The 25,822-nt window shown below is 53.6% G+C and overlaps 2 protein-coding genes across 8 annotated transcripts; one reads left to right on the top strand and one right to left on the bottom strand.

Moving 5' to 3' along the window:
- The first annotated feature begins 6,840 nt into the window (after nt 1–6,840).
- Pklr (pyruvate kinase, liver and RBC) lies at nt 6,841–14,041 on the top strand. 6 transcript variants are annotated; one of them, XM_005411597.2, is made up of 11 exons: nt 6,841–7,106; nt 7,963–8,145; nt 9,844–9,935; nt 10,019–10,150; nt 10,296–10,482; nt 10,813–11,083; nt 11,171–11,321; nt 11,608–11,760; nt 11,855–12,021; nt 12,943–13,124; nt 13,657–13,763. In XM_005411597.2, the coding sequence occupies exons 1-11, from the start codon at nt 6,857–6,859 to the stop codon at nt 13,761–13,763; spliced, it is 1,875 nt and encodes a 624-aa protein (XP_005411654.1). In that variant the 5' UTR covers nt 6,841–6,856. The 6 variants fall into 6 exon arrangements, with proteins under 6 accessions (XP_005411654.1, XP_013363798.1, XP_013363799.1 ...); XM_013508344.1 differs by having other exon boundaries at nt 6,842–7,106; nt 7,948–8,145; nt 13,657–14,041; XM_005411598.2 differs by lacking the exon at nt 6,841–7,106 and adding an exon at nt 7,322–7,436.
- On the bottom strand, nt 12,034–25,533 carry Hcn3 (hyperpolarization activated cyclic nucleotide gated potassium channel 3). 2 transcript variants are annotated; one of them, XM_013508343.1, is made up of 10 exons: nt 25,101–25,378; nt 21,991–22,420; nt 19,953–20,114; nt 19,357–19,575; nt 18,835–18,981; nt 18,183–18,423; nt 16,959–17,123; nt 14,834–16,415; nt 12,400–12,463; nt 12,034–12,126 (listed from the first exon to the last, which is right to left on the bottom strand). In XM_013508343.1, the coding sequence occupies exons 1-8, from the start codon at nt 25,376–25,378 to the stop codon at nt 15,715–15,717; spliced, it is 2,343 nt and encodes a 780-aa protein (XP_013363797.1). In that variant the 3' UTR covers nt 12,034–12,126; nt 12,400–12,463; nt 14,834–15,714. The 2 variants fall into 2 exon arrangements, with proteins under 2 accessions (XP_013363797.1, XP_005411656.1); XM_005411599.2 differs by lacking the exons at nt 12,034–12,126; nt 12,400–12,463 and having other exon boundaries at nt 14,408–16,415; nt 25,101–25,533.
- Nucleotides 25,534–25,822: the final 289 nt, after the last annotated feature.

Below are 25,822 nucleotides of genomic sequence, written 5' to 3'. Positions count from 1 at the left end.
CAGCCGACAAAAGCAAAATCTGTGCTCTAGTGCATCTAACAATCTAACATCCTGCACTGGAGATGGAGAACATGTTTAACAAGTGTAGATGATGTAAGAGTAGAGCAGGAAAGAACCCAGTATTAAATAGAGTGACACGCGGTGGTGACACACACACCTGTCATCCCAGCAGGGCGTGAAGGTGGGGGCTGAGGCAGGAGGATCGCTTTGAGTTTGAGGCCAGTCTAGGCTACATAAGCTAGTTCAAGGTCAGTCTGCATTACATAGTAAGACCCTATCGATACATAAATAAATAAAGTGATAACACCCGGATGTGGTCATGCTGGCCAGCATGAGCTACATAGTGAGTTTAAGGCCAGCCTGAAGTGCGTAGTAAGACCCTGTCTCAAAACAAACAAAAAACACAAATGAATAAAGTGAGCTAGGGGCCGGGAATATAGCTCAGTGGCACAAGCACCTGCCTGGCAAGTGCAAGGTCTTGATTCAATTCCCAGTAACACAAAAAAAAAAGTGTCTGAGAAGGCCTCAATGATAAAATTATATATGAACAAATCCATGATATAAAAAAAAATCAATGCTATAAGCAAGGCACATGGCCCTCTACTAAGGCAAGATTAGGTTTCTTGTTTGGAAAGCATGAAGGAGACCAGTGTGACTGGATTGAAGGGAAGATAGTAGAAGGAGGACTGAGAAATAGCAAGGGCCACTGGGCCACTGTGTGGATTCAGCCTTTCACTCTGTGAAGGCAGTATCCACGGGTATTGAGCATCCATGTGTCTTCTGTGTTCTCGGCTGCTGCCTGCTTCTCCCCAGAACCCCCTCTCAGGATATGCTTTGTGGAAGGAGAGATGCTCCTGGAAATTGAAACCAAGGCTTCACCCAGGCTAGGCAAGCACTCTGCCACTGAACTCCATTGCCAACTCCCTTTCTTTCTCTCTCCCTTCCTTTTTCTTTCTTTCTTTCTTTCTTTCTTTTTCTTTCATGATGTCTCACTATCTCCCTGTATAGTTCTGGACTGGGCCAGCCTGGACTGACCCCAAATTTGAAATCCTCCTGCCTCAGCCTCCTGAGTCTTGGGATTACAGGTGTGTTCCACTATGCCCAATTCTCAAAAAAAAAAAAGTTTTTTTAAGAGCTAAGGATGTAGCTCAGTGCAAAAGCCCTGATTAAATCTGGTTTCTGGCTGGGCATGGTGGTGCACACCTGTAATCCCAGCACTCAGGAGACTGAGACAAGAGGATCATTGTGAGTTCAAGATGAGCCTGGGCTACCAAGTGAGCTCAAGGCCAGCCTGAACTGCATAGTGAGACCCTGTCTCAAAAAGACAATAAATAAATAAATCTGGTTTCTGATTTTGTATATTTGCTCCTTTCTGTCCTGGGGGTTGGAGCCAGGGCCTTTACACTGAACTACAGCTCCAGTCCTTTTTATTTTATTTATTTATTTATTTATTTATTTTGGAGACAGGCTCTCACTAAGGTTAGTCTCAAACTTGCAGTCCTCCTTCATTCACTTTCCAGAGAACTGGAATTCCAGGTATGCACCCCCACGGCAAATTCAGAGTTTCTTTTTAAGCTGATGAAAAGTTTGGGAAACTGGTAGTGATAATGGTTGCACAATATTATGAATGCACTTGATATCCCTGAACCGTACATTTCAAAGTGATCAATTTTATCTTATGCGTAGTTTATCATCATGAATGGCCCAGACCACCCCTACTTTACACCGCTCTGGCAGTGTCCTCACTTTTGTGAGTGAAGGTTCCATGGATGGATTTCAGGGAATTCAAGATAAAAATTGTGAGGACAACCAGGTCCTCTTAAGAGGAAGCGAGGAGATGCTGTAGTCTAAGATGACTTGTTGCTAAGGCGGGTGAAAGGCAGTCCTGAGTGGTGTGTATTGTCCTGTCGTGCTGTCTGCATAAAGAAGGAAAAGATAGTATGTCATTTGTATCTGACAGAAATATCAGGGAGGGTGCCTAGAAAACTCAGAACCTGGTCAGGTATTGTGGGGACCTGAGCAGCCAGGGAGGCTCGGTGAAGAGAGGGGAGAAGCTCTTCACCCATATCCACACAGGGCCACAACCCTGCGCTCTCTTGCAGTCAGAGGGGTCGCTATGTTGCACGTGCAGACAGCAATGACTCGGTGCTCTCTTGGAACAGCGCTCACAGCCTTCCACCGACATTATCGTCCCGCAGCCTTGCAAAGGTTTATTATCTCAGGCTGCAGATGACGACACTTAATTCCTGGGCGTTGTGAGGAGGCCGTGCCTCCGTGTAGCTGTCACGAGGGGCCTGCGGCTCTCGGGCGCCCCCTGCAAGCAAGCCTAGCCCTTTGAGGGAGGCTGGGATGCCCCCTTCTGCAGAAGAATGTGGCCTTGGGCCAGCGATCAAGCACGCGCTGTGGGTGTGAGAGCCCAGGAGCCCCTGTGTGAAGTCTGACTGTGCCGGCGTCTGATTCTGGAAGCTTGTGTGTGTGGGTGGAAAGCGGTAAGGTAGAGTGTGTGCATTTGTGAGCCTGTGTGTGGCGTTGGCAGCCTCAGACCTTGACTCAGTTGAGCCCCAGTGTTAGCGAGGGGAAGCCACTCTGACCTCCTCCCTTGCTACAATGCTAAATCTCTCCCGGACACAGTTTCTCCATTCGTTAAACTGGTCAGAGCCCGGTGTGGTGGCACACACCCATAATCCCAGCACTCCAGAAGCTGAGGCAATGGCTGTTTGTGGCTGAGTGTGTCTGAGTACGTACGCTTGCAGGGTGGGGACAAAGCTGATACACCTGTTCTGCTTAGATCCTAGTGGATCCTTGTCCTCCGTTTCCTCACCCATGGCCTCCTGCTCAACAATGTCTGGTCCACGGCTGGATATGGTGGCGCACACCTATAATCCCAGCACTTGGGAGGCTGAGGCAGGAAGATCGCTTTGAGTTTGAGGCCAGTCTAGGCAACATAACGAGTTCAAGGACCATCTGAACTACATAGCAAGAACTTTTTTTTTTAAAAAAAGTGTCTAGTCCTGTGACAGTCACCTGCACTCACTTGCAAACCCAGAGCTAGCCACACTGCTTCTCCACTTTAGCGCACACCTATAATCCCAGCACTTGGGAGGCTGAGGCAGGAAGATCGCTTTGAGTTTGAGGCCAGTCTAGGCAACATCAGACCATCTGAACTACATAGCGAGTTCAAGGACCATCTGAACTACATAGCAAGAACTTTTTTTTTTAAAAAAAGTGTCTAGTCCTGTGACAGTCACCTGCACTCACTTGCAAACCCAGAGCTAGCCACACTGCTTCTCCACTTTAGCCTCATAGCAGAGCAACGTGCCTGTCCCTTGGCTGCACAAGATGAGGGCGGCTTTATGGTCCCACTGCCTCTCTGTTATCACTTGGGACTGGGGTCTCTCGGATTTGTGTCTTGCCAGAGGGTCCGAAGTCAGTTCATAATTTCTAGGCCTACCTTAAAGTGCCATGTCTCTCCCCAGCTCTCCAAGCAGAAGTGAGGCCCCAGTCCTCACAGTCTGCTGCATTGTCACCGTGACTGCTCTTGTCTATCTTTAATTGTTCTGTCTCCTGTGTACTGATAGCCTAAGACTCTGTGCTCATTCTTCCTCGGGAAGTCCTTGCTATTGTCTAACCTGTTCTTTTTTTTTTTTTTTTTTTTCTGAGACATGGTCACTATGTAGTTCGGGCTGGCCTAGAACTCACTATGTAGCCCATGCTCCTCTTGAACTTGCAGTGATCCTCCATCTCAGTTACCTGAGTGCTGGGATTACAGGTGTGGGCCACCACGCCCAGCCAAAGGGGACAGGGCACTGCATGGACCAGGAATGTGTCTAACTCATTCTTTTGCGACTCTGAGATACCTCCCCTGCCCTTACCTTAGGACCCTGACACAGTCCTAAGGACAGAATGGAGCCAAATGGCAACTCCCTTGGGCCTGAATCTCAGCTCCACTACTACTAGTACCACACACACACACACACACACACACACACACACACACACTATAATATATACACAGTGGTACTAGAAATTGAACCGACTTTACACTAAGCTACATCCCAATCCTATGTAGCCCAAGCTGGCTTTGAACTTGTGATCCTCCCACCTGAGACTCTTGAGGGCTAGGAGCACAAATGTGTGCCACTACACCTGGCACCGACTAGATTTTTAGTCTTAGACAAGTGTATCAGGCAAGGTGCTTTCAGGAAATGGAGGACTCTTTCAAACTACATCATTTGAGGAGTGTTTCTTTTCCTTTTTTTTTTAGTCTTTTTGAGACAGGGTCCCACTATGCAGTTCAGGCTGATCTTGAACTCACTTTGGAGCCCAGGCTGGTCTTGAACTCACAACGATCCTCCTGCCTCAGCCTCCCAAGTGCTGCGATTATAGGCGTGCGCCACCACGCCCGGCTGAGGAGTGTTTCTTGACAGGATTATATGCCAAGGGGTGGGCTACAGGGTATTGGTAACCCACAAGAGATGGTGCGTCACCCCAGATCTGGTCACAGTGGATTCATTACTCCCTGAATGTGGGCATGGGGAGAGAATGGTCCTAGAATCTGCAGAGAGTGTTCTGGAGCTGTGGTGATGGAAACTGCACGGTGGGGACAGGAGCTGTGTGTGCCCAGCCTGGCAGTCCATCTTGTCTCCTGTGGGGGCCACTTGCCACTGGCCAAGCTCTGCAGAAGCCACGGGCAAAGCCTTCAAAAGCCACTGGCCCTGGAGCAAAGCTGAGAAGGCTAGAGAAGGGGTCTGCAGTGGCCCTTGAAGACGGAGGGCTCAGACACTCAGTTCCTCCTCTGCACGCTCCTCCCTCCCTCTTCATCTTCCTTTCCTTCCAGGTCGTCATGATAAAAGCAGACCGTGAACATGCCGGAAGTCCTCAGTGAACAGATCCATTACCTGTCTGGATTTTAATGATTAACCGGAGCCTTAGTTTATCTCAAACCTCCCCTGTCCTCCATCTGCCTGCACCATGCTCCCCCATCACCTGCCGCTGAATTCACCATTGCTCTGCTGGTCTTGCGCCTGCTCTGGAGTCTCCATCCACCAGCCACTTAGTCACATCCCTGCCTCGGATACAAGGCCCTGCCCTCTACTTGGGGTGCATGGCCACACGGCAGCTCTCCCTCTCTGGCACCAGCACAATCTTCCTCAGAGCCTGGCCGTTTATGTCCAAGCCCACAAAAAGCTCCTTTTCTCCCTTTGTCCCTGGTGTTTCCTTTTTATCCTTCAGTCACAGTTTAAACATGTTACTATTAAAGAGACCCTCCCCACCCACCTCATCTAAAATACATTTCCAGTCAAGAATGGTGGCACATGCCTGTGATCCCACAACTCTTGAAGCCCAAATGCCACCCTAGCTTGGGCAACTTAGTGACTTAAAAAGAACTTTCTCAAAATTAAAAGAATGCGAATGGCTCTGGTTTCAATCCTTAGTACTATAATTTAAGTTAACTTTTTTGTTTTGTTTTTTGAGACAGGATCTCCCATCTCCCTATGTAGTTAAGGTTGGCCTTGAACTCATTGTGTAGCACAGGCTGGCCTCAAACTCATGGCAATCCTCCTGCCTCAGCCTCCTGAGTGCTGGGATTACAGGCATGTGTCACCGCTCCTGGCTATAATTTAATTTAAGACATTCCTCTGCTCTCCCTATTGGCCTATCTGTTCCAGAACCATGATCCCTGCCTTACTAGCACTTACAAAGTGTAGTTATACATTCATTTCCTTGATACCTCATTATAGTGTCTCTCTCCACTATACTACTGTAAATTCTACTGATGGGAAACAGCCTGTCAATATTTTTCTGTTTAGCTTGGTTTTGGGTTTGGCAATACTAGGGACTGAACCCGGCAAGTACTGAGCTATATCCCCAGGATTTTTCAATTTTTTATTTTGAGACAAAGTTTCACTAAATTGCCCAGGCTGGCCTCAAACTTGCAATCCTTCTGCCTCAGCCTCCCAAGTAGCTAGGATTACAGGCATGTGACACCGAGTCTGGCGAGGCCCTATCTATTTTGCTTCTATTGCATCCTCAGGGCCTGTCAGAAAGGAGGTGCTCAATAAATATTGGAAGGCAGTGAACAGGTAAATGGTAGATAATGTGACGATGATAATGATGATGATTGATGATGATGTCCCCAAAGCCCTTCCTGAGAACCCCACTGTTCGTCAGAACTAAACCCACAGCAAGAGTCATACAATAGCGGCAGCAAGGAAGTACCAACAGGGACTGCCCCATACCACCCCAAAATGGGGCCTGTGGGGATTCCCAAGAAAGAAGCACTAAATGCCAGGCTGATGGGTCCAAAAGCACTTCTTAGGGGAATTTACACTGAGAGGAAGCTACGCTGTATCCCTGCAGTAGGGAGCAAGACAAAGAATGTTCTGCCTGGGTAGGGGAGGGGGTTGGGTCATGCAGTTTTTGTGCAGGTTGAAGAAATTTGCCTGGGGCAAGGCTAACTCCTATGTTTAGCCACCCCATGGTCAGCAACAGCCTGAAGTTTATCAACACCTGGGAAAAAGAAAATTAAAAAAAAAAAACACCTGGGAATATTCAAGGGCTCATCTTGGGTTGTGACTGCCCCCGTCACAGAGTGGTCTCTGTATTTCGTGGTCCGGACGAGAAAACAAGTGGGGAAACCAAGCGACCACTCACCCACCACACTATCAAAAGGCTCCCCTTCCTATTTCTTCAGACTTAGGGGCTTCAGGACCCCTCTGCTCCCTAGATTCATCTAGCACTCACTTCAGTAAAGTAGAAAGAAAGGGGGATGATTAAAAAAATCTCTATTCAGGTTGATGGCTAGGCAGTGTGAATGGATTGAAAGTTGATCAAGAAAAATGGATGAGATAGGGGAATGGCAGAGGCAGGAGCAGAGAGCACAGGGCTTGGGGAGGGGCTCTGGGGGACCGGCTGCCCCCTGGGTGCGGCCCTTCTCCATTCTCTGGCTCCTGTAGATAAGACCAGCAGTTTTGTCATTTTCTCCTCCCGGTGCTCATGTTTTGGAACCATGTCAATTCCAAACGTTCTACCCCAGCAGTTTTGCTCATGGATCTCACAGTCTCAAAGAAGCTTAGCCAAGTCCATCCTCAGTGGAGCTCCAGGAGGTAAGAAGGGGAACAGAGGAGGAAATTATCCTGGGAATCAGGAGTTGGGCAGAGGACTGGGGTGGATCTGTGTCTGTCAAAGTGCAGTCCCTGGTCTGGGCCTCCTGTTCAGGTCCTGCCGACGAGCCTGCCGGGAGCCTGCGGCGTGCCACGGGGCACTCCCATGCTGCCTGGACTCTGGCACTTGGCATACAAGCTGGACAGACACTAGTGACACTTTAACTAGTGTCACTGCACAGCCCAGCTCAGCCCCAGCCCCTGGACCTCCGGGTTCGGGCACAGTGTGAAGCAGACCCACAGAGACAGACTCGGAGTGCAGAGGCATGGAAGGTGCAGCTGTTCGCAGGGCTTCCCTGGACCCAGCTAAAGCCCTGGGCCTGGGGCAGTGCTAGTGGCCTATGGAAGCTGGAGCGGGGGAGCAGGCTGTTGCCAGGGGTTGCCAGGAAATAAACAGGGACCTTGGAAGAGGGAACTGGGTAATTCTGGTATGGATAATGAGGTGCTACTATGAATATGGCGGGGGGGACTGGAGTCAGAAGTCAGGTATAGCGGGGTGACTGGAACTTGAGCCTAGGATTGGTCAGATCTAGATTTGAATCCCATCTCGGTTACTTAGAAACCACATGATCTTGCGTGATATATTTCACTGTTCTCTTTTTCCCAATTGTAAAGTCAAGATATTACAGAGCGTTTTAATACCTGCTCTGTAAGCCCCTTGGTTGTGTGTACATGATGCCCATGGACAAGATCATGTGTACACGATGCCTAGCGCAAAGGGCTGGCTCCGCACACATGGAAGCGCCTGCAGAAGGCGTGCGGGAGCTGAAATGCAGCCCCTCAGTCCCTTCCACCACAGGGCTGGCGGGGTACCTGCGGCGAGCCAGTGTGGCCCAGCTGACCCAGGAGCTGGGCAGCACCTTCTTCCAGCAGCAGCAGCTGCCAGCTGCCATGGCCAACACCTTCCTGGAACACCTCTGCCTGCTGGACATCGACTCAGAACCAGTGGCTGCTCGAAGCACCAGCATCATCGCGACCATTGGTAAGGCTGCTCAGTGTGCTTCCTCAACTTTGGAATTATTCATTTAACAATTATCTTTTTTTGTTGTTGTTTTTTGCAGCACTGGCTTTTTTTTTTTTTTTTTTTTTGAGACAGTCTCACTATGTAGTTCAGGCTGCTCTTGAACTCAACTATGTAGTCTAAGTTGACTTTGAACTCACGGTGATCCTCCTGCCTCAGCCTCCTGACTGCTGGGATCACAAGCATCTGTCACCATTCCCAGCTATCTCCAGGCTTTTTATTTTATTTTTTTATTCTGACACAGAGTCTTGTGTGTTGCTAAGTTGCCCAGTCTGGGCTCAAACTATGATTCTCCTACCTCAGTCTCCCAACAGCATCACTTCCAGCCATTCAACAAATATTTGTTGGGCATCTAGTAGTCGAGGCTTGGAGCCCAGGGCAGTTGGAGGGGGTGCAGTTCAGAGAAGAAAGCAGGCAACAGTTCCCTTAAGGAACTGACACCCTAGCTCGACAAAACAACAAATAATAAAAATTATTGCAAACTAAGTAGTGTGTTAGAGTAGTAAATACTATGGAAAAAAAGAGAAATGTAGAGTGTAGTAAGGGGAGTCAAGGAGTCGAGATGGGAGGCAGATTGCAGCCCTAGGCAGGGAGGGCAGGGCAGCCACTACTGCACAGAGACCTAAAAGGGGAGAATTAGTTCTGCAGACAGCTGGGGAGAGAGTTGCAGGTAAGGGCAGCACTCAGTGACAAGGCAAGGGCAGCAGATGGGAAGAGACAGGAGGGAGGACAGGGCGGGGCTTCATAAGGCATTGTTAGAATGAGGTCGTCCTCCACACGTGGCTGAGACTATACGGTCTTGAACAGGCGGACAACCAGCTCTATGTGTGTATTTATGTTTGTACGATTTTTGGTTTTTTGAGACAAGGAATTGCTACGTATTTCAGGCTAACCCTTGAAATCACTATGTTCCAAGCTGGCCTGGAACTCCAGGCGATCCTCTGGCTCAGCCTCCCAACTTCTGGGATCACAGGCCAGCGCCACCACTGTTTCAACAGAACCACTCGGCTGTTGGACTGAAATAGATTGGGGGTGGGTGGGGTTAGGGCAGGGACAGAAGCTGCTGCAGCGGCGCTTCTGGCTCAGCCCGGGTGGTGGCGGTGGAGGCGTGAGAAGTGGTCTGATTCTGAAGGCGCCGGGAGGGCGGAGCCCTCAGAATCTCCAGAAGGACGGATGGGAAGGACCGGGTGGGAATGAGGGTGAGGAAGAGAGGAACCGGAAGGCGTTATCAACTGGTCAAAAGACTGGTGGAAAGTTACAGGAGGTTCCTCAGGAGTCCAGTTGGAATGTGTCGAGGTTGAAGCGCGTATTAACCATCCAGGGGAGCCAGGAATGGGGCAGACCGGTAATTCCAGCACTCAGGAGGAGGAGACAGGAAGATTTCGAGTTCAAGCCCAGCCTGGATTACGTAGTGATTTAGTGAAACCATGACTAAAATAAAAATTTAAAAGGGCAGGGGGGCGTAGCTCATTGGGAAAGCCCTGGGTCTCCAGCGCGCGCGCGCGCGCACACACACACATACACACACACACACACACACACACACACAATTGAAGACACAGAACCAGAGATTGACAGGGTCTATTGTGAGGGTGGTGATGGGCTGGTCGTCGCCCAGGTTTGGGTGGAAAGTCGTCTGAGGGGGGTCTCTGGTTCCAGGGCCGGCATCTCACTCCGTAGAGCGCCTCAAGGAGATGATCAAGGCCGGGATGAACATCGCGCGACTCAACTTCTCCCACGGCTCCCACGAGGTGGGGAGGGAGGGGAGGGTGGACCGAAGGACGCCCGGGTCCTAGACACTTTCCCCTGAAGTCCCGCCCCGCTCCGCCTCCAGTACCACGCCGAGTCCATCGCCAACATCCGGGAGGCAGCAGAGAGCTTCGCGACCTCCCCGTTCAGCTACAGGCCAGTGGGCATCGCTTTGGACACCAAGGGCCCTGAGATCCGCACCGGGATCCTGCTGGGGGTGAGAGGCGCGGGCGAGGTCTGCGAGGGGCGGGGCCTGGCCGGGCGAGGGGCGGGGCCTGGTCGGGCGAGGGGCGGGGCCTGGCCGGGCGAGGGGCGAGGGGCGGGGCCGGGCGTCGAGCTCACTTCTCTGGCTCCGGCTCTAGGGCCCCGAGTCCGAAGTGGAGATTGTGAAGGGCACCCAGGTGCTGGTGACTGTGGACCCAGCCTTCCGGACTCGGGGGGACGCAAACACCGTGTGGGTGGACTACTGCAACATCACCCGGGTCGTGCCGGTGGGGGGCCGCATCTACATTGACGACGGACTCATCTCCCTTGTGGTCCAGAAAATTGGTGCGGACGCGCCAGCCTCCCTGATGACACCTGAGCGCTGAGCACAGTCGCCGCCCGCCCCTTGGCGCTCCCTTCACCCTTAGGCCCCTATACTGCCCACCGGTCTGGGGGTCACCCACACCCAGACTCCTATCCTTACCCTGGGGGTGGGCTGAACTCGTGAGTTTGTCATCTCTTACACAGATTTCCATCTGGTATCTAGTGTGTGTGGGACCCACAAGGGCAGAGAGGAGGACACATTTCCCATCTCTTGGGGCTCATCCCCGACGCCACTCCCTTGTCTTTAGCCGGACCTCTCTGCTGAGGGAAGCACTCTCTCCATGCCCTCAGGCCCAGACGGGCTGCTGACTGAAGTGGAGAATGGAGGCGTTCTGGGCAGCAGGAAGGGCGTGAACTTGCCAGGTGTCCAGGTGGACCTGCCCAGCCTGTCCGAGCAAGATGTGAAGGACCTGCGCTTCGGGGTGGAGCATGGAGTGGACATCATCTTTGCCTCCTTTGTGCGGAAAGCCAGCGATGTGGTTGCTGTACGGGATGCCCTGGGGTCAGAAGGACAGGGCATTAAAATCATCAGCAAAATTGAGAATCACGAAGGCGTGAAGAAGTGAGTCTTTTTATTGTCTCTTTTTCTGCCTGCTTCTCTCTGGCATCTCCTGGCTCTGCTCCAGCCCTGATTCCTCCATCTGCCCAGGTTTGATGAAATCCTGGAAGTGAGCGATGGCATCATGGTGGCACGAGGGGATCTGGGCATCGAGATCCCAGCTGAGAAGGTTTTCCTGGCTCAGAAGATGATGATTGGGCGCTGCAACTTGGCGGGCAAGCCCGTGGTCTGTGCCACACAGGTCTGGAGCGAGCCCTTGGGGCTGGGACGCTCTGAGCTTTTAGGGACACTGAGGGAGAATACCACACCTTAGGTCCGCAGCACATTCCGCTGTCTGGTGTTGATCCCCAAACAATGAAGTTAGGTAGAGATACCACGACCCCTATTTTTTAGATGAGGAAACTCAATTGCCAGCTTGTGACTCTAACCCTGGCTTTAAGGGGTCTGTGAGTTGGGGTGTCAGAGTACTGTGGACAGGTTCCCCCGGAGTGTGACTCCTCCAACACTGCCATCCACGGCACCCCCAGATGCTGGAAAGCATGATCACCAAGCCCCGGCCGACGCGGGCAGAGACAAGTGATGTGGCCAACGCTGTGCTGGATGGGGCGGACTGCATCATGCTGTCAGGGGAGACCGCCAAGGGCAAATTCCCTGTGGAGGCCGTGAAGATGCAGCACGCGGTAGGAGCTTAGAATGAAAAGCAAAGGGGCAGGGAACTTAAACCCCTTCTGGACCTCAGTGTCCCTGCCCAGCGTGACCTCCTGCTGCCTGCAGATCGCTCGGGAGGCAGAGGCCGCAGTGTACCACCGGCAGCTGTTTGAGGAGCTACGCCGGGCAGCGCCCCTGAGCCGTGACCCCACGGAGGTCACTGCCATTGGTGCTGTGGAGGCTGCCTTCAAGTGCTGCGCTGCTGCCATCATCGTGCTGACCAAAACTGGCCGGTGAGGGAGATGCTGGGAAGCCTAGACAGGGTGCTGAGTCAGGCATGGGCAGGAGCAGGCCACAGCCTGGCTGTGGGGTGATCCTCAGGGATGAAGAATATTGCCCTAGGGCAAGAAGAGAAGCCCCTATGAGAGGAGGAGGCCAGGAGAGGCAGGTCTTGGAGTACACCGGGACAAGTGCCAGTGAGCTGCGGGGCACTGGCAGGGCACATGGCATCACTGAGCACACCGGCTTCGAGGCCTTTGGGCTCCTGGGGCTGCAGGAAGGTCCCTCTAGCCCACAGAGCTTTAAAATGCTGGGGTGTTGCTCAAAGGCCCAGTAGGTCTGAGTTCAAGTCTTTGCTCTGAAACTCAGCAATGAGGCCTTGGGTAACTCACCGGGCTGTGTGAGCCTGCTCATCTCCTCAGGCCTGTGAATTAGTCATTTGTTCCTCATGGGGTTCTGAGAATTAATAAGAGACATTAAGTTCTATGTAGAATCAAGTGCTATATAATGTACATTCTCTAAAACTTTTCTCTCTCTTTCTTCCTCTCTTTCTTTCTTTCTTTGAGACAGGGTCTTGCTATGCAGTTCAGGATGTCTTGAATTCACTATGTAGCCCAGGCTGGCCTTGAATTCATGGATATTATCCTCCTGCTTCAGCCTCCCAAGTGCTGGGAGTGCAGGCATACGCCACCATGTCTGGCCGTTGTATGTTTCTGAGAGTTTTGTCTTTATCTCATGTTGTGTACCTTTACTATCGCATGTCTTCCTCGTGTGGTAGGAAGGGAAGGTATTCTTACCCTGGTTTCACAGGGTGGGACCCCAGGCCCAGAGAAGTACGATGACTTACTCAGGGTCACGTAGCTTGTTGGCCACACCTTGTTTACTGGTTCAACACCATTTGCCTGCTCTGGGCTGACCTTCTCTGTCTCCTGCAGCTCAGCCCAGCTTCTGTCTCGGTACCGACCTCGGGCGGCAGTCGTTGCTGTCACCCGCTCTGCCCAGGCTGCGCGCCAGATCCATCTATGCAGAGGAGTCTTCCCTGTGCTCTACAGTGAACCTCCAGAGGCCATCTGGGCGGATGATGTGGATCGCCGGGTCCAATTTGGCATTGAAAGTGGTGAGATTCCGAGACCTTCCTTCCTGCTTCCCCGGCACTTACACGGGAGACCCCCAAACCAGCTTCCCACACCTACAGAGCCTTGCCTATCTCCTCTGCTCCCAGATTTTCCCTCCAAGAGTCACTAAGACTGAGAAGTAACTCCGAGTCTAAACAGGGGGAGGTTAGGCCGAGCCATGAAGAGGGAGAGAGGGCAGGGCCCAGCTGCTGCCTGCGCCAGGTGGCTAGAGCCCAGTGTGACATCGGAGAAAGCTGGAACATCTGGAGCTAAGATCAGATTTACAACTGTCATATAATCGTATCTGATCTCTTCCTATCAGCATTGCCTCAGCTTGCTACTTAGCAAGATGTGCACCGTTCCGCTCAGGGACAGGCAGCTTTTACACACCGAGGTTGTCACGTTCCTGCAGCACCCCAGTTCGCTTCAGGCTCCCCATTCCCTGCAGGGTGGCCTTGAGATGGAGAGTGAGGCAGCTCTTGGTGACGGGGCTGCCTTGCATCCCTCAGTGACTGTCATCTTTCCCTCCCCTAGGAAAGCTTCGTGGCTTCCTCCATGTTGGGGATCTGGTGATTGTGGTGACAGGCTGGCGACCTGGCTCTGGCTATACCAACATCATGCGAGTCCTGAGCATCTCCTGAGACGCCTTCTTCCTCTGACCCAGGCCTCCCACCCTGTATCCCCTCCTGCCCACCTGGCTCCCTCCCCACACGGCCCCTCCTCTGTCTCTGTACTCCCACGCTCCCTGTCTCAGGCCACATCTGCCATCTAGCCCTATTCTAGGGCACCCCTCCTCCTCTCTGTGTCTCATAGCCCCTGAAAGTCTGTGTCCAATTATACACTGGCTGCCTGGCAGCACCGATCCTGATCCTACATTCTCTGCATCCAATCCCTAACATGTCTTGATCCTTTAATCTCAGCTTGGCTGGTTAATTCCCTTCCTCCAGGGTTCCCATCCCTGGGGCTGGGGAGAGGAGACAGGGCCGTCTTGTCCACAGCCTCCCCAGAATCACTATTTCACAACACTTTATGTCTATGCAGCCCATCATTGTCCTTTGTGGCCCTCATGATCATTTGGGGACAATGCCACCTCCTCCTGATGGCCTCCAGCCAGGACAGGCTACCCCCTTGTGGTGTCTGATAGAGACATCAAAGCACACTTTGGGGGAGGTTGGGACAGATGGATGCTGGGGTGACCTAAGAGCCAGCTGGGCAGGCTCATCTTGTCCAGCACAGCCTTGGTGCTGTGCTTGCAGACTACTCCCCTGGCCCCTGTCATGACACCTCAAGCCTAGCTGGGTCCGGGGTCCCCTCCTGCACCCAGAAATTCCTTCATACCCACTTTATTCCCACACATAAACCAGGAGCCAAAATGGGTATCTATTTTCTTTTTAAACTCAGCTGTTTGAGAACAATAATAAAACTTCTCCCATACACCAAGAACCCCAGAACTCTCCCCCAAAAAGAAAGGAGATTTAGGGCCCTGGCACCCACATTCTTTGATGCTGCAGAAAAGGAGAGGGGACAGAGGGGTGGGTCAGGGATTACTCTTGTCCCTGAGAAGGTGGAGGGGCTGGCTGGGCTGCCCTTCCCCAGGCTTGGATACCTCGGGCCCTCCCCTTACTCCTGCACCAGCAGCAGACCCAGAAGGGAAAAACCCATCAGTGAAAATGTCTTCCTCCCCTTCTCAGGCAGCCCCTCCTGCCCTTACCTACATAGGGAGAGGGTTCGAATATTGCTGACGGCATTGTCGAAGACCACAGAAGCTGGCATGGCGGGTCAGGTAAATAGGTGAACAAAATAAATAACTGAATAAGACAAAGAAAAGGTCACATCAGGGTTCAGCTACTTACCCCCACCTGAGGGAATCTAGGTTAGCACACTAAGGAGGTGCCAGCTGTCCCTTAGCTTCAGGGGAGGACACCACAGGGGCTGGGCCACAGGGAAGAGACGGCTCCTAGCTTAGGCAAAGAGAGTCCTACCACACAGACAGATGCGTGTTCCCACTCAGAGGGTGTAGACTCGGAGGGTCCACAGGTGGCAGTGGGAAGCCAAAGGTGGATGCCCACACTCAGGACCCAAGACATTTGTCGGCAGCAATGGAGGCACAGGTAGTTGACAGTACCCAACTACACTAAAGGGACAGGAAGATAACCACACCAGGCTGGCCCTGTAGGGCCATCGCCAGGGAACAGAAACATCTAGTTACTTGGCAGTGATGGCGGTGGCAAGTACTTGTGCTTAGTAAAGGGAAGGGTCAGGGGCCCAGGCCTGCACCGGGCAGGACCAGGGCCAGGAAGTACCCTGGGCAGAGGGCTCTGAGTCTCTTCTATTTGGCAGTGGAGACATACAGTGCCCAGCACGATGCCTTCACCGTGTGGGCTCGGTACACCGGACAGATGGGTGAATGGACTAAGATGTCAGACAAGCTGTGGCTGTTTGAGCTTAGGATACAGAGAACATCTTCATGGTGATAAGGGAGGCACTCCCACAGGGCAGCCTTTTGAGTCCTCTGGGCCTTCCCCAAGAGGCGTCTGCCCTTGGGCACATACTGTTGCACCCTACGAGCTAAGGCCTGTGTAACCAAGGGTTTCACATATTGGCAGAGAGCTGGGGGCCCCTGGGGGTGGCTGGCTCTGGCACTGGTGGCCTGGGTGGCTGGGCTGTCCCTGGAGGCTTGGTCAGGAGCCCCGAGGGGGGCAGGCGCTCACTTCCTGAGCCCTTCCGCCTAGGAGAGCCATCACCTGTCGCCCGCTGAGGCAGAGAAGGTTGGGAGGCTGAGAGCGGGCGGCCCCGAGGTCCTAACCTACGTCCACCTCCTCCTGGAGGAGGGCCCAGCAGGGACACCTGGGAGCGCCCTGCCCGCGAAAGGCTGGCATGGAGGGTTCGAGCGGATGGGGCAGGCAGGCGGGAGGTGGATGCCCACGGCCCCTGTGCCAGCAGAGGGCCAGCTCGGACAGGCACCAGCGGGGAGGCTGGGGAGCCTGCTGAGCGCCGAGCAGAACGAGCCAGGAGGGCTGCTGGAGAGTCGGGGGAAAGGGACAGAGGGCCCCGCTGGTGAGTCAGGGCAATGGCCACGTTGGAGGTCACAGCAGCTGCCTGCAGAGGCGCGTGAACCAGTGGCTCCCACAGCACTGGTTTCCCGCTGAGCCGAGCTCCTGTGCCTGGGGCCAGGCCCCGAACACCTCGGGCCATGTCCCTATCGTGTTGGACCAGGTGCTGCTCCATGATGCCACTGCTGCTGCCTGGACTTGGCTCTGAGCGTTTTCGCTGCAGTATGGAATTCTTCTTGCCTAGAAGTTGCCCCAGGAGGGAAGCGTTAAGGATAGGGAAGGAATCCAAGATAGAGGTTGGATATCGAAGAATGTGAGGCTATCTAGGTGGAGTCGGGGACTGTGGGTGGGCTTCAGAGTAGGAACTGGGAGGAGTCAGGAGTGTGGAGAAGCTGATGGGGGACAGGGACTGGAGACAGGTGGGAGGGAGTGGGTATGGGTCAAGATGGTGAGGTATTCTTTTTTTTTTTTTGGTACCAGGAATCGAACTCAGGACCTTGCACTTGCCAGGTAGGCGCTGTACCACTGAGCTATATCCCTGGCCCAAGATGTGAGGTTGAGGGACGGGTACTTAGAAGAAGGTCTCAGGGCATGTGAACTTGGGTGGTGCCTCCAGGGGTAAGACATGCTGAGGACAGTGAGCCCGTGCTGAAAGTCCTGCTGGGGCACTTGCTGGGACTAGGGGGTGGGGTGGAATGTGACACTGAAGTGCTGGGCTCCTGGCTCTGGAGATGGGGTGAAGCACAGCCAGGACCCAGAGCTGACAGGGTGGACAGGCCTCACCGATGCGGCGCAGCCGGTCCATGGCCACAGTCTCAAAAGCCCGGCGCATCATCGGGAATTCCTCAAGCACGGCATTGAAGTGATCCACGCTTAGGGAGTAGAGGCGGCAGTAGGTGTCAGCCCGAACACTGGCCGTGCGCCGGCCCCGTGTCAGCAGGCAGATCTCTGCGGAAGTTAGAAGGAGGCTCAGAACCGCTGTCCTCAGAGCCCTCCCTAGACTTGGGAGAACCCAATGCTTACCCTGCTCCTCTATTCAGAGTCCCTAAGTGCTCCAAGCATTGTCTCTCTCCAGACCTGCACAATTTCTGTGCAACTCTCCCAGTCTTTACTCTCTTCATATTAAAACTGACAAGCATAGCCGGGCATGGTAACAATGCCTGGAATCCCAGCACTTGGGAGGCTGAGGCAGGAGGATCACTGTGAGGTTTAGACCAGCCTGAGCTACATAGCAAGACCCTGTCTCATTTTTTTTTGGACTGGGAATTGAACTCACGACCTCGTGCTTGCTGGGCAGGCACTGTGCTGCTGAGCTACATCCCCGGCCCTAAGACTTCTGTCTCAAAAAAAAAAGCAGGTCTTGCTGGCCTCCAGACTGCTAGTGACTCCATCCAGTTTCACTTTCATCCCAGATGCAGCTCCACTGCTCTATCCCCAGGAGCACAGCCGGGACAACTTACCCTGTGTACCTCCCTTCCCATCCCATAGGATGAAGACCAAGGACCACCCTGGAGAAGAAAAGCAGTGCCAAAGTGGGCAAGGCAAAATGCACATGGATGGAGATGCTGGAGGTCTTGGGTGGCTTGGGGCTGGGAGGTTACATGAGCTTCGAATCACTTTGGGCACCAGCTTCAGAGCTGCCCCACCCCACCGTCACAAGCCGAGTCCCTGAATCATGCCACCAGGACAGCGCCACTCAAGCCCCTGGGACAACTCTACTCCATCCCTATCTTTTCCTAAAGACAAGGCTCCTTAGATGTCAGTGGTTAAGAGCCCCAAAAGGCCTTCTAGCCCAGTAATTTAGAACCTGGCTGTGCACTGGAATCTCCTGAGAAGATTTAAAAACTATAGAGCCTGAGTCCCTGGCCCAGCTCCCCTCACTTAGCAGGACTGGGCTGGAGCACCAGGTGACTGTGCAGCACAGCTGGGTAGGGACCCTGATCCCAGGGAGCAGTTGCCCTTCATCCAGTGGTTGTGACCCCACCACCCTCCCGGAGGCTTGCTGACCCCCAAAGTAGGATCCATCAGTCAGACGGGTGTCCCGGACGCCACGTGCCAACACACTGAGCAGCCCGTGCTGGATGAAGTACATCTTCCTGCCCACAGAGCCTTCCCGCACCACAAGGTCCCCCGGCTGGAAGACCTCAAAGCGCAGCTTGGTGAGAACCGCAGTGACAAAGCTGGGATCGGCATGGGCAAACAGTGGCATGTGGGCCACCAGGCCCCGGCAGGTGAAATTAATGATCTCCTGGGCAGAAGAGGGGCCTGTCAGACAGGTTGTGTGCCCTGGCCCAAGATGCTCCCACCAAACCCATTTATTTCCAGAAACTCCACCCCTTGGGTCAGGATCTGCCAAAAGATAAAGGTGCTGCAGGGGCCCTGGACCATCCCCAAGCCCTTGTCTTCAGAGCACTCCCATAGGGCTCCATGGAACCATCCCTCCAAACACAAACCCCTGCAGTCCTCCCCTGGAAACTCAGCCCTTTTAAGATGCTTAAGAAACACTTCAGCCCATCAACTCCTTTCCCCCAAATACTTGGGGCCCTCTGCAAATCTCCCTCCCTATAAGAGCATCTGCTGACAAACACCCCCACCCTAGACAGCACCTCCAGAAGCCCCGATCCCAGAAGAGCCCTGTTCAGGGCCCAGCCTGGCCCACCTCTCGCAGCGGCTCGCTCAGTTCCCCCAAGATGCTGTCCTCATTGAACATCTTGCCCTGGTAGCGGTGCTCGTAGTACTCGTGGATGCGCTGCCGGGTGTCAGCGGGCAGCTTGTGGAAGGACATGTACTGTTCCACCTGCTTGTACTTCAGGGCCAACCCACGGCCAGCAGAAGAGGACACAGGGCATATGGAAGGTCACAGATAGGTCAGACCCAGAGGTGTGAGACACGGAGCCAGATGTAGGTGCACAGGGCCACAGGGACGTGTGAATGATGGTGGATACAGAGATGACACACACCACAGTGACAGGAAAATGCAGATATGGGCAGGGGAGGGGTCCAGTGACAGAGGCATAGGTCCAGACAAGGAAGAGGTCACACAAGGCGTGGGACGAATGGACACGGGGCAGGGAGGCACACAGAGATCCAGCAGGAGCACACATCAGAACGGGCCTCGGGTCGAGTTACCCGGTCTCCAGCACCTCCCCATGCACCCCTTCCCTCTCCTTTCCCTGCTGACCTTCTCCTGGTACTGGCGCCGGGAAGAGTCCAGGGACTGGATGAGAGCAGTGGCATGGCCAATGAACATGGCGTAGCATGTGGCGCCCACAATCATGCTGAGCATGGTGAGCCAGACGTCAGGCATGCCCACAGGAGCCTGCTGTCCATAGCCAATGCACAGCATGTGGCTCATGGCCTTGAACAGGGCATGGGAGTACTGGCGGCCCCACGAGTGGTTCTGGGGGGCAGAGCAGATGGCAAAGATGGGCATGGTTCTTTCTGAGCCGTGTTCTGCACCTGCCCCTTTCTCTCACTTTTAGTTCTACCTGCCCCTTCTGCTTCAGACCTTCCTCCTAGACGGCCCCTGTTTGGTTCTGGGGTCCCCAAAGCAAAAGGGAATTCTTGTAGGTTGGGGGCCTCGGCTATTGTGTAGGCTTCTTTCCTTGCCTCTTCCTTCCAATATACAGGTACTTCTGGATATCTTACCCTTTTCCTCCCTCCTCCCCACCTGCTCCTATCTTCTTTCTTGATCATCTCCCACCTCTTGCTCCCGGATGCTCAGGCAGAAGAGCCCTTAGAAAGCCCAGGAGCAGCAGAGCTGTGGGGGCTTCTCACCACCATGCGGTTCATGGAGACCCAGCAGTCGGGAGGGAAGTCCTGAAGCATGGGGACCAGGAACTGCAGACAGCCATCCCAGTGACAGAGCAGCAGCATCATCCCAATGAGGTTGAAGATGCGAACCACAGCGCTGGCCAGGTCATAGGTCATGTGAAAGATCTGAGGAGTCCGAGGAGGGGCTGCTGTGGACAGGAACCCTCCCTGCTAGTCCTCCTCCAGTCCTAGCTTTGCAAATTCTCTTTGAACTTCTACCTTGCCCTAGCCCCCCTGAATTTAAAAAAAAAAATGGCTATTATTTATTGGGGGGGTTGTCTTTTTTTTTTTGAGACAGGGTCTCACTATGCAGTTTAGGCTGGCTTTGAGCTCACTTTGTAGCCCAGGCTGGTCTCAAACTTGCAGCAATCCTCCTACCTCAGCCTCCCAGGTGCTAGGATTACAGGTGTGCACCACCACGCCCAGCTGCTATTATTTATTTGTATAATTTTATAGCATACATACATAGCTAATACAAGGTAGGTTGTGCTATTAATCTCATTGTGTGTGTGTGTGTGTGTGTGTGTGTGTGTGAGAGAGAGAGAGATGCTGGAGAATGAATCCAGGGCCATGTGCATGTTGCGTGTACCCAGCAAACACTCTACCACTGAGCTACATCCCCAGCCCTTTTCATTTTTTATTTTTTGGTACCAGGAATCAAACTCAGGACCCTGCGCTTGCCAGGCAGGTGCTTGTGCCGCTGAGCTATATCCTTGGCCCTCCCCCAGCCTTTCTGAGACAGGATCTCACTAAGTTCCGCAGACTGGCCTTGAACATGTGATCCTCCTGTCTTGGATGACTGATTAGCTGGGATTACAGGGATGGACTTCATGCCTAACCTTTATTACTTTCATACAGTATCTCTTCCAGATAGGAAAATTGAGGCCAATGATATGCCCAGAATTTCACAAGTATGATCGCAGAGACTCAAATAGGTCCACTGCACAAATTGCTCAAGTGTAGACTGGACAAGAGGAGAAGGGCATTTCACAATGTAATGTCCCCAGGGCATGTGTGTAAGGATTAATGATCATTTCCTTTCCAACAATAATAAAAGCTAATTTAACAAGAATTTACTATGTTCCAGGTGCGTGTGTGCCACTGGGAATTGAATCCAGGGCCTTCATACCGAGCTATAGCCCCACCCCTTTTTATATCTTTATTTATTTATTTTTTCTGGTACCAGAAATTGAACTCATGACCTCACACTTGCCAGGCAGGCACTGTGCCACTGAGCTAAACCCCCAGTCCCTTATTTTTTATTTTGAAACAGGGTCTGGCGAAATTACTAAGATGCCCAGCCTGGGTCTGAACTTCTGATCCTCTTATTTTAACCTCCCACAGTGCTGGGATCACAGGCATTTACCACCACACCCTGACACTTTTCTGAGTATCTTTTATGTGTTAACTACTTTATTTCTTTTTTTTTTTTTTTTTTGGTCTTTTTGAGACAAGGTTTCACTATGCAGTTCAGGCTGGCCTTGAACTCCCTTTGTAACCCAGCCTGACCTGGAGCTGGCAATGATCCTCCTGCCTCACCCTCCCAAGTGCTGGGATTACAGGCCACTACTTCAGTTCTTAAAACCAAAGTGTAATATTTTCACCTTAAAGAAGAGGAAAACAAGTCCTCATATATTAGTGAATAATAAGCCTGGGATATGACCACAGGCAATGTGATTTGAGAGGCTCTACCATGAACTATTAAGCTCTTGCCCTGAAGATACAGCTACAGCCTTCTCTGTACCCCATCTTCTACTCAGAATCAACTAACCCTAATGTGTTTGTCTAGCTGCTGGGCTCCACCCTCTTGCTGCCTATCCCCACTGCAGGCCTCATTATCCAGACCCTTATTCTATCCCTGCTTCTTCCTCACCGGTTTTGGAAAGAACTCACCCATGGAAGGCCCACCCGACTGCCCTACCCCATAAAGTCACCAGGAACCCCACCCATACAGCCTGCCCTTGAGGGGTCTGTGAGCCCCCTGCCCACCTCCCTGCCCCACCTCCTCCCACTGGTGTATGTATCTGATGAGGCGGGAGAGGCGGAGCAACCGCAGTAGGCTGAGGATCTTGGTGAAGCGAACAATGCGCAGGGCCCGAGCTGTTTTGTAGACCTCAGCGTCCAGCCGGGGCTCCAGCTCCACCACCAGGAAGATGTAATCCACTGGGATGGAGGAGATGAAGTCAACCAGGAACCAGGTACGCAGGTAGCGTGTGCGGATGGCCCGAGGTGCCAACAGGATCTCAGCGCCCTCCTCCACCACAATGCCCGTACGGAAGTTGAGCACCAGATCCAGTAGGAAGAAAGTATCAGAGAGGACATTGAAGACAATCCAAGGGGGAGAGTTCTCTTCTTTGAAGAAAGTGATGCCCACAGGCAGTACAATGAGGTTCCCCACCATCAACAGCAGCATGATCAGGTCCCAGTAAAACCTAAGGTGGGAGTAGGATGGGCACTAAGACCACCGTGATATCTCATCAGCCACTAGACTGACAGAAGCTAGTCTGGCATGGCTGGGAGTGGGCAAGAATACAGAATACAGAATGACCATTTACAGCCCCTGGGAGTGAAACTGGGACCACTAATTGGAAAACAGGTCAGCATTATCTGGTAAAGGCTAACATTCGCATTTCTTGCCACCCAGAACTTCCTTTCCTAGGTGTATACACACCCAAAGGAAACATATGCTCCAGGAGAAATGTGTGGGAATGCTCATAGTGGGACTAAATTTGGGAACAACCCAGATGTCCATTAGGAGAAAATGTAAATAGCCGGGCATGGTGGCACATGCCTGTAATCCCAGCACTCTCAGGAGTCTGAGGCAGGAGGACTGCTGCAAGTTTGAGCCCAGCCTGGGACACATAGTGAGTTCAAGGGCAGCCAGAACTACATAGGGAGACTCTGTCTCAAAAAAACAAAATAAAACAGACAAGTGAACTGGGTGCGGTAGCACATGCCTGTAATCCCAGCACCATGGAAGTCTGAGGCAGGAGGATCCCAAGTTTGAGCCCAGCCTAGACAATTCAGCAATTTAGTAACACAGATAGCTATTACATGATCATTACTATGTAATATTTATGCATCATTATCAAACCTTTTTTTAAAATTTAAAGATAAAGGGCTGGGGATATAGCTGAGCAGCACAAACACTGCCTGGAAGCGCAAGATCCTGAGTTTGATTCCCAGTAACCCCCCAAAAAGGAAAAATTTATAGATACAGTGCCCTGGGCTAATATCACATTGTTGTTGGAAAAATTTCCAATAAGACAATGGATGTAACAGTGCTATAGAAGCCCTAGTTGGTGTTATGACTCACCCACCCTTTTTTTGCAGACCTCTGAAAAGGTTGCTGCTTTTCTCATCACCAGCTCTTTGCCCATTCCTAGCCTAGGACTTCTTGTACTCCTCAGCCTTCCCCACCCCACTCCTCCTCGCCAGCACAGTTGGACCCATGAATCCTGTTTCTCCATGAAAACCTGCTCATCCCTGTCCCAGGGTAGGGGTGGTTTTCCCGCCTCCCGTCTGAACTGAGCTTTCTGAGGATGTCCCTCCCCTCCCAGCACCTGGGGTGGGTGCCGCACACACAGAGGAGTTCCGCAAGGGATCCTGAGGCAGCACAGTTTGATCTCTGTGTTCTTTTCCTTCTCTCACCTCCCTGTGCCCACTGGACTCTGGCTGAGCCAAGCAAGGGCATGCGCAGGGGAGACTGCACTGCTGTGGCAGAAGCTGTGCAAAGAAGAGGTCAGGAGGGAGCTGGGGGAAGCCTCATTCAGACGAAAATCATTGGATAATCTGAGGGACTCAATTTCCTATAGTGATTTTAATTCTAGGACACATCTAATCCCAGCATAAGCCCAGGATACAGCCCCTCCTGACTGCCTGTCAAATCAATTTTTTTTTTTAGCCCCTCCAAGACTCTGGGTGGTTCCCAAGTCCAGCCTCCAGGAAACCTCTCAGGCTGTGAGCTTTCATTCAACAACAAACCCTTGCACCCCCTCCCCCTTTCTCCCGGGCTGCTGAGGAGAAATCCTGAGCTGTGAGACGCTGGGCGAGGGAGGGAAGGAGGGTTTGCCTAACCAGCAGAGGATCTTCACAGCCTGACTCACGGCGGTCACAAGCCCAGCGGGTGATGCAGGAGAGGGGATGGGGAAGAAGTGCATCCTAAGGGGCGCACAGCTTCTGGGGCTGTGTCTGAAGGTGAACTGCAGGAAGAGAGGGACAGCACCACGGGAGACCAGAAAAGGTGCGCGACGCGGGGAGTGAGGCAGGAGAAGCCAAGAGACAATGGGAAGAAGAGCAACATTTAGGGAGAGTGTTTGTCTGGATTCCCGACAATGTCTGGGTCTGCGATTGTGTTTCCAGCCTCCAGACTCACACCTCATCCCGTTTCTTCTCTCCCCGCTGCACACACCTCCACCTCCTCCAAAAACTGTCCTTCATTTCCCCCAAGGACAGGGCTGCTCTCCTCCCCTAGCGACCTTGATGTAGAGGTACAGTCTGATAGGGACTGTGAAAAGGCCCTACCCCCACCCTCCGTTCCTCCTCTCCGGGAGTCGCTGGGCGGTGGGGCGGTGGTCGCACGGGGCCCAGTCGCTGGGAACTGGCCCCGCCCCGCCGCACCCCGCCGTCAGCACCAAGGACAGCAACCGAGCTGCGGTCTGGCCCCCTACCCTTTCCAGCGCTCCTATTTTTTCCAGGCAACCTGTTCCGCTGATGGGGCAGGTGCTAGGGGTGAGAATGGGACAGAGCGGAGCTAGGCTTCTCCCGCAGGCTGACCCTGGGTCTTGGGATACGACATAATTTCCCAGATGCCAACCAACAGGACTGCAGGACGCAGAGGCTCCAGACTCGGTAGTCTCCGGTCCAGAGGGGGTCCAGAGGGGCTCTGGGTTGCTGACACTAGAAATACAAGGTCTCTGGAAATCCCTGACAAGTCACGTCGGACCTGTGGCCGGGGATATCCTGCCCAGGAATTCCCGGGCTAGGTCGGGGTAGGTGACTCCTGTCTCGCCCGGGACACCTGGGTGACAGCGGAGGGTGGGGCGGGCTTGGACCTGCGTCGCTGCCCGTGGGGTGGGATCGGTGTCCCCTCTCCCTGCAGGCCCCCAGTACCGGAAGTCGCTGTAGGGGTGGATGATCCAGGCCCCCGCCGATTTCACGCGCTCCTGCTCGATTTCCACTGCTTTGTGGCTGCCGAACACCCGAAGCGAGAACTTGTTGACCGTGGGCTGCAGCAGAGTCCCGAGCGGCCTCCTCTTCGGCTCGGACGCGGACCCAAGGGTCGGACCCGAGGCCGCGGCGGTCGGCGTGGGAGCTGTGGGAGGCACCGCCTCCAGCCCAGGGGTCGTCCCCTCGCCGACCCCCGCGGCCGGCCGCTGCTCCGCCTCCATGACGCCTGCCGCCTACGCGCCCGGCCGCCAGGACCCCGCCGCCGCCATCCTGAGCCCCAACCCCTGGCACTGGGAGCCGGCGCAGCCCGGGGCTGGGAGCCTCGCCTCGCAGGCTGGAACTGCCGGCGCGCGGGGCGGAGGGGGTGTGTGCGACAGACGCGCGGCGCGCAATCCTGCGCCCCCTGGCGGGGCCACGCGCAGACTGGGGGTGGGGGGACTCCGAGGTGGGTGTGGCCTCGCGGCCCAGGGACCGCTGAGGAGCACGGGGGGTGGCCAGGGCGTGGCCTAGAACTCTCAGGCTCTACCCACTGAGAGCCGGGAGGTGGGGCCGCCCGCAAGTGGCGGGAAATCCGGCCTGGGTTGTGCAGCTCCGGAGAGGGTGAGGGGTTGGGGACCCACGGTTTTCTGTCCCGTTTCCGTCTCCTCTCTGCACTGTCCTAGGCA

The sequence above is a fragment of the Chinchilla lanigera genome, unplaced genomic scaffold (genome assembly GCF_000276665.1).
Source record: "Chinchilla lanigera isolate Chin_1 unplaced genomic scaffold, ChiLan1.0 scaffold00144, whole genome shotgun sequence".
Classification (NCBI taxonomy): Eukaryota; Metazoa; Chordata; class Mammalia; order Rodentia; family Chinchillidae; genus Chinchilla; species Chinchilla lanigera.
Note: the sequence above shows the minus strand (reverse complement) of the source record. Positions and strands in the feature narration are given on the sequence as shown.

Excerpts from the sequence above, each read along its gene's own strand:
- Pklr (XM_013508344.1), top strand. The coding sequence starts at position 6,857 with ATGGCAGAGGCAGGAGCAGAGAGCACAGGGCTTGGGGAGGGGCTCTGG. Across the intron at positions 9,936-10,018 it reads TCTCCCACGGCTCCCACGAG|TACCACGCCGAGTCCATCGC; the intron begins GTGGGGAGGGAG and ends CTCCGCCTCCAG. Across the intron at positions 11,761-11,854 it reads CCGTGAAGATGCAGCACGCG|ATCGCTCGGGAGGCAGAGGC; the intron begins GTAGGAGCTTAG and ends TGCTGCCTGCAG.
- Hcn3 (XM_005411599.2), bottom strand. The coding sequence starts at position 25,378 with ATGGAGGCGGAGCAGCGGCCGGCCGCGGGGGTCGGCGAGGGGACGACC. Across the intron at positions 19,576-19,952 it reads TCTCCATGAACCGCATGGTG|AACCACTCGTGGGGCCGCCA; the intron begins GTGAGAAGCCCC and ends TCTGCCCCCCAG. Across the intron at positions 17,124-18,182 it reads TGATGGATCCTACTTTGGGG|AGATCTGCCTGCTGACACGG; the intron begins GTCAGCAAGCCT and ends TAACTTCCGCAG.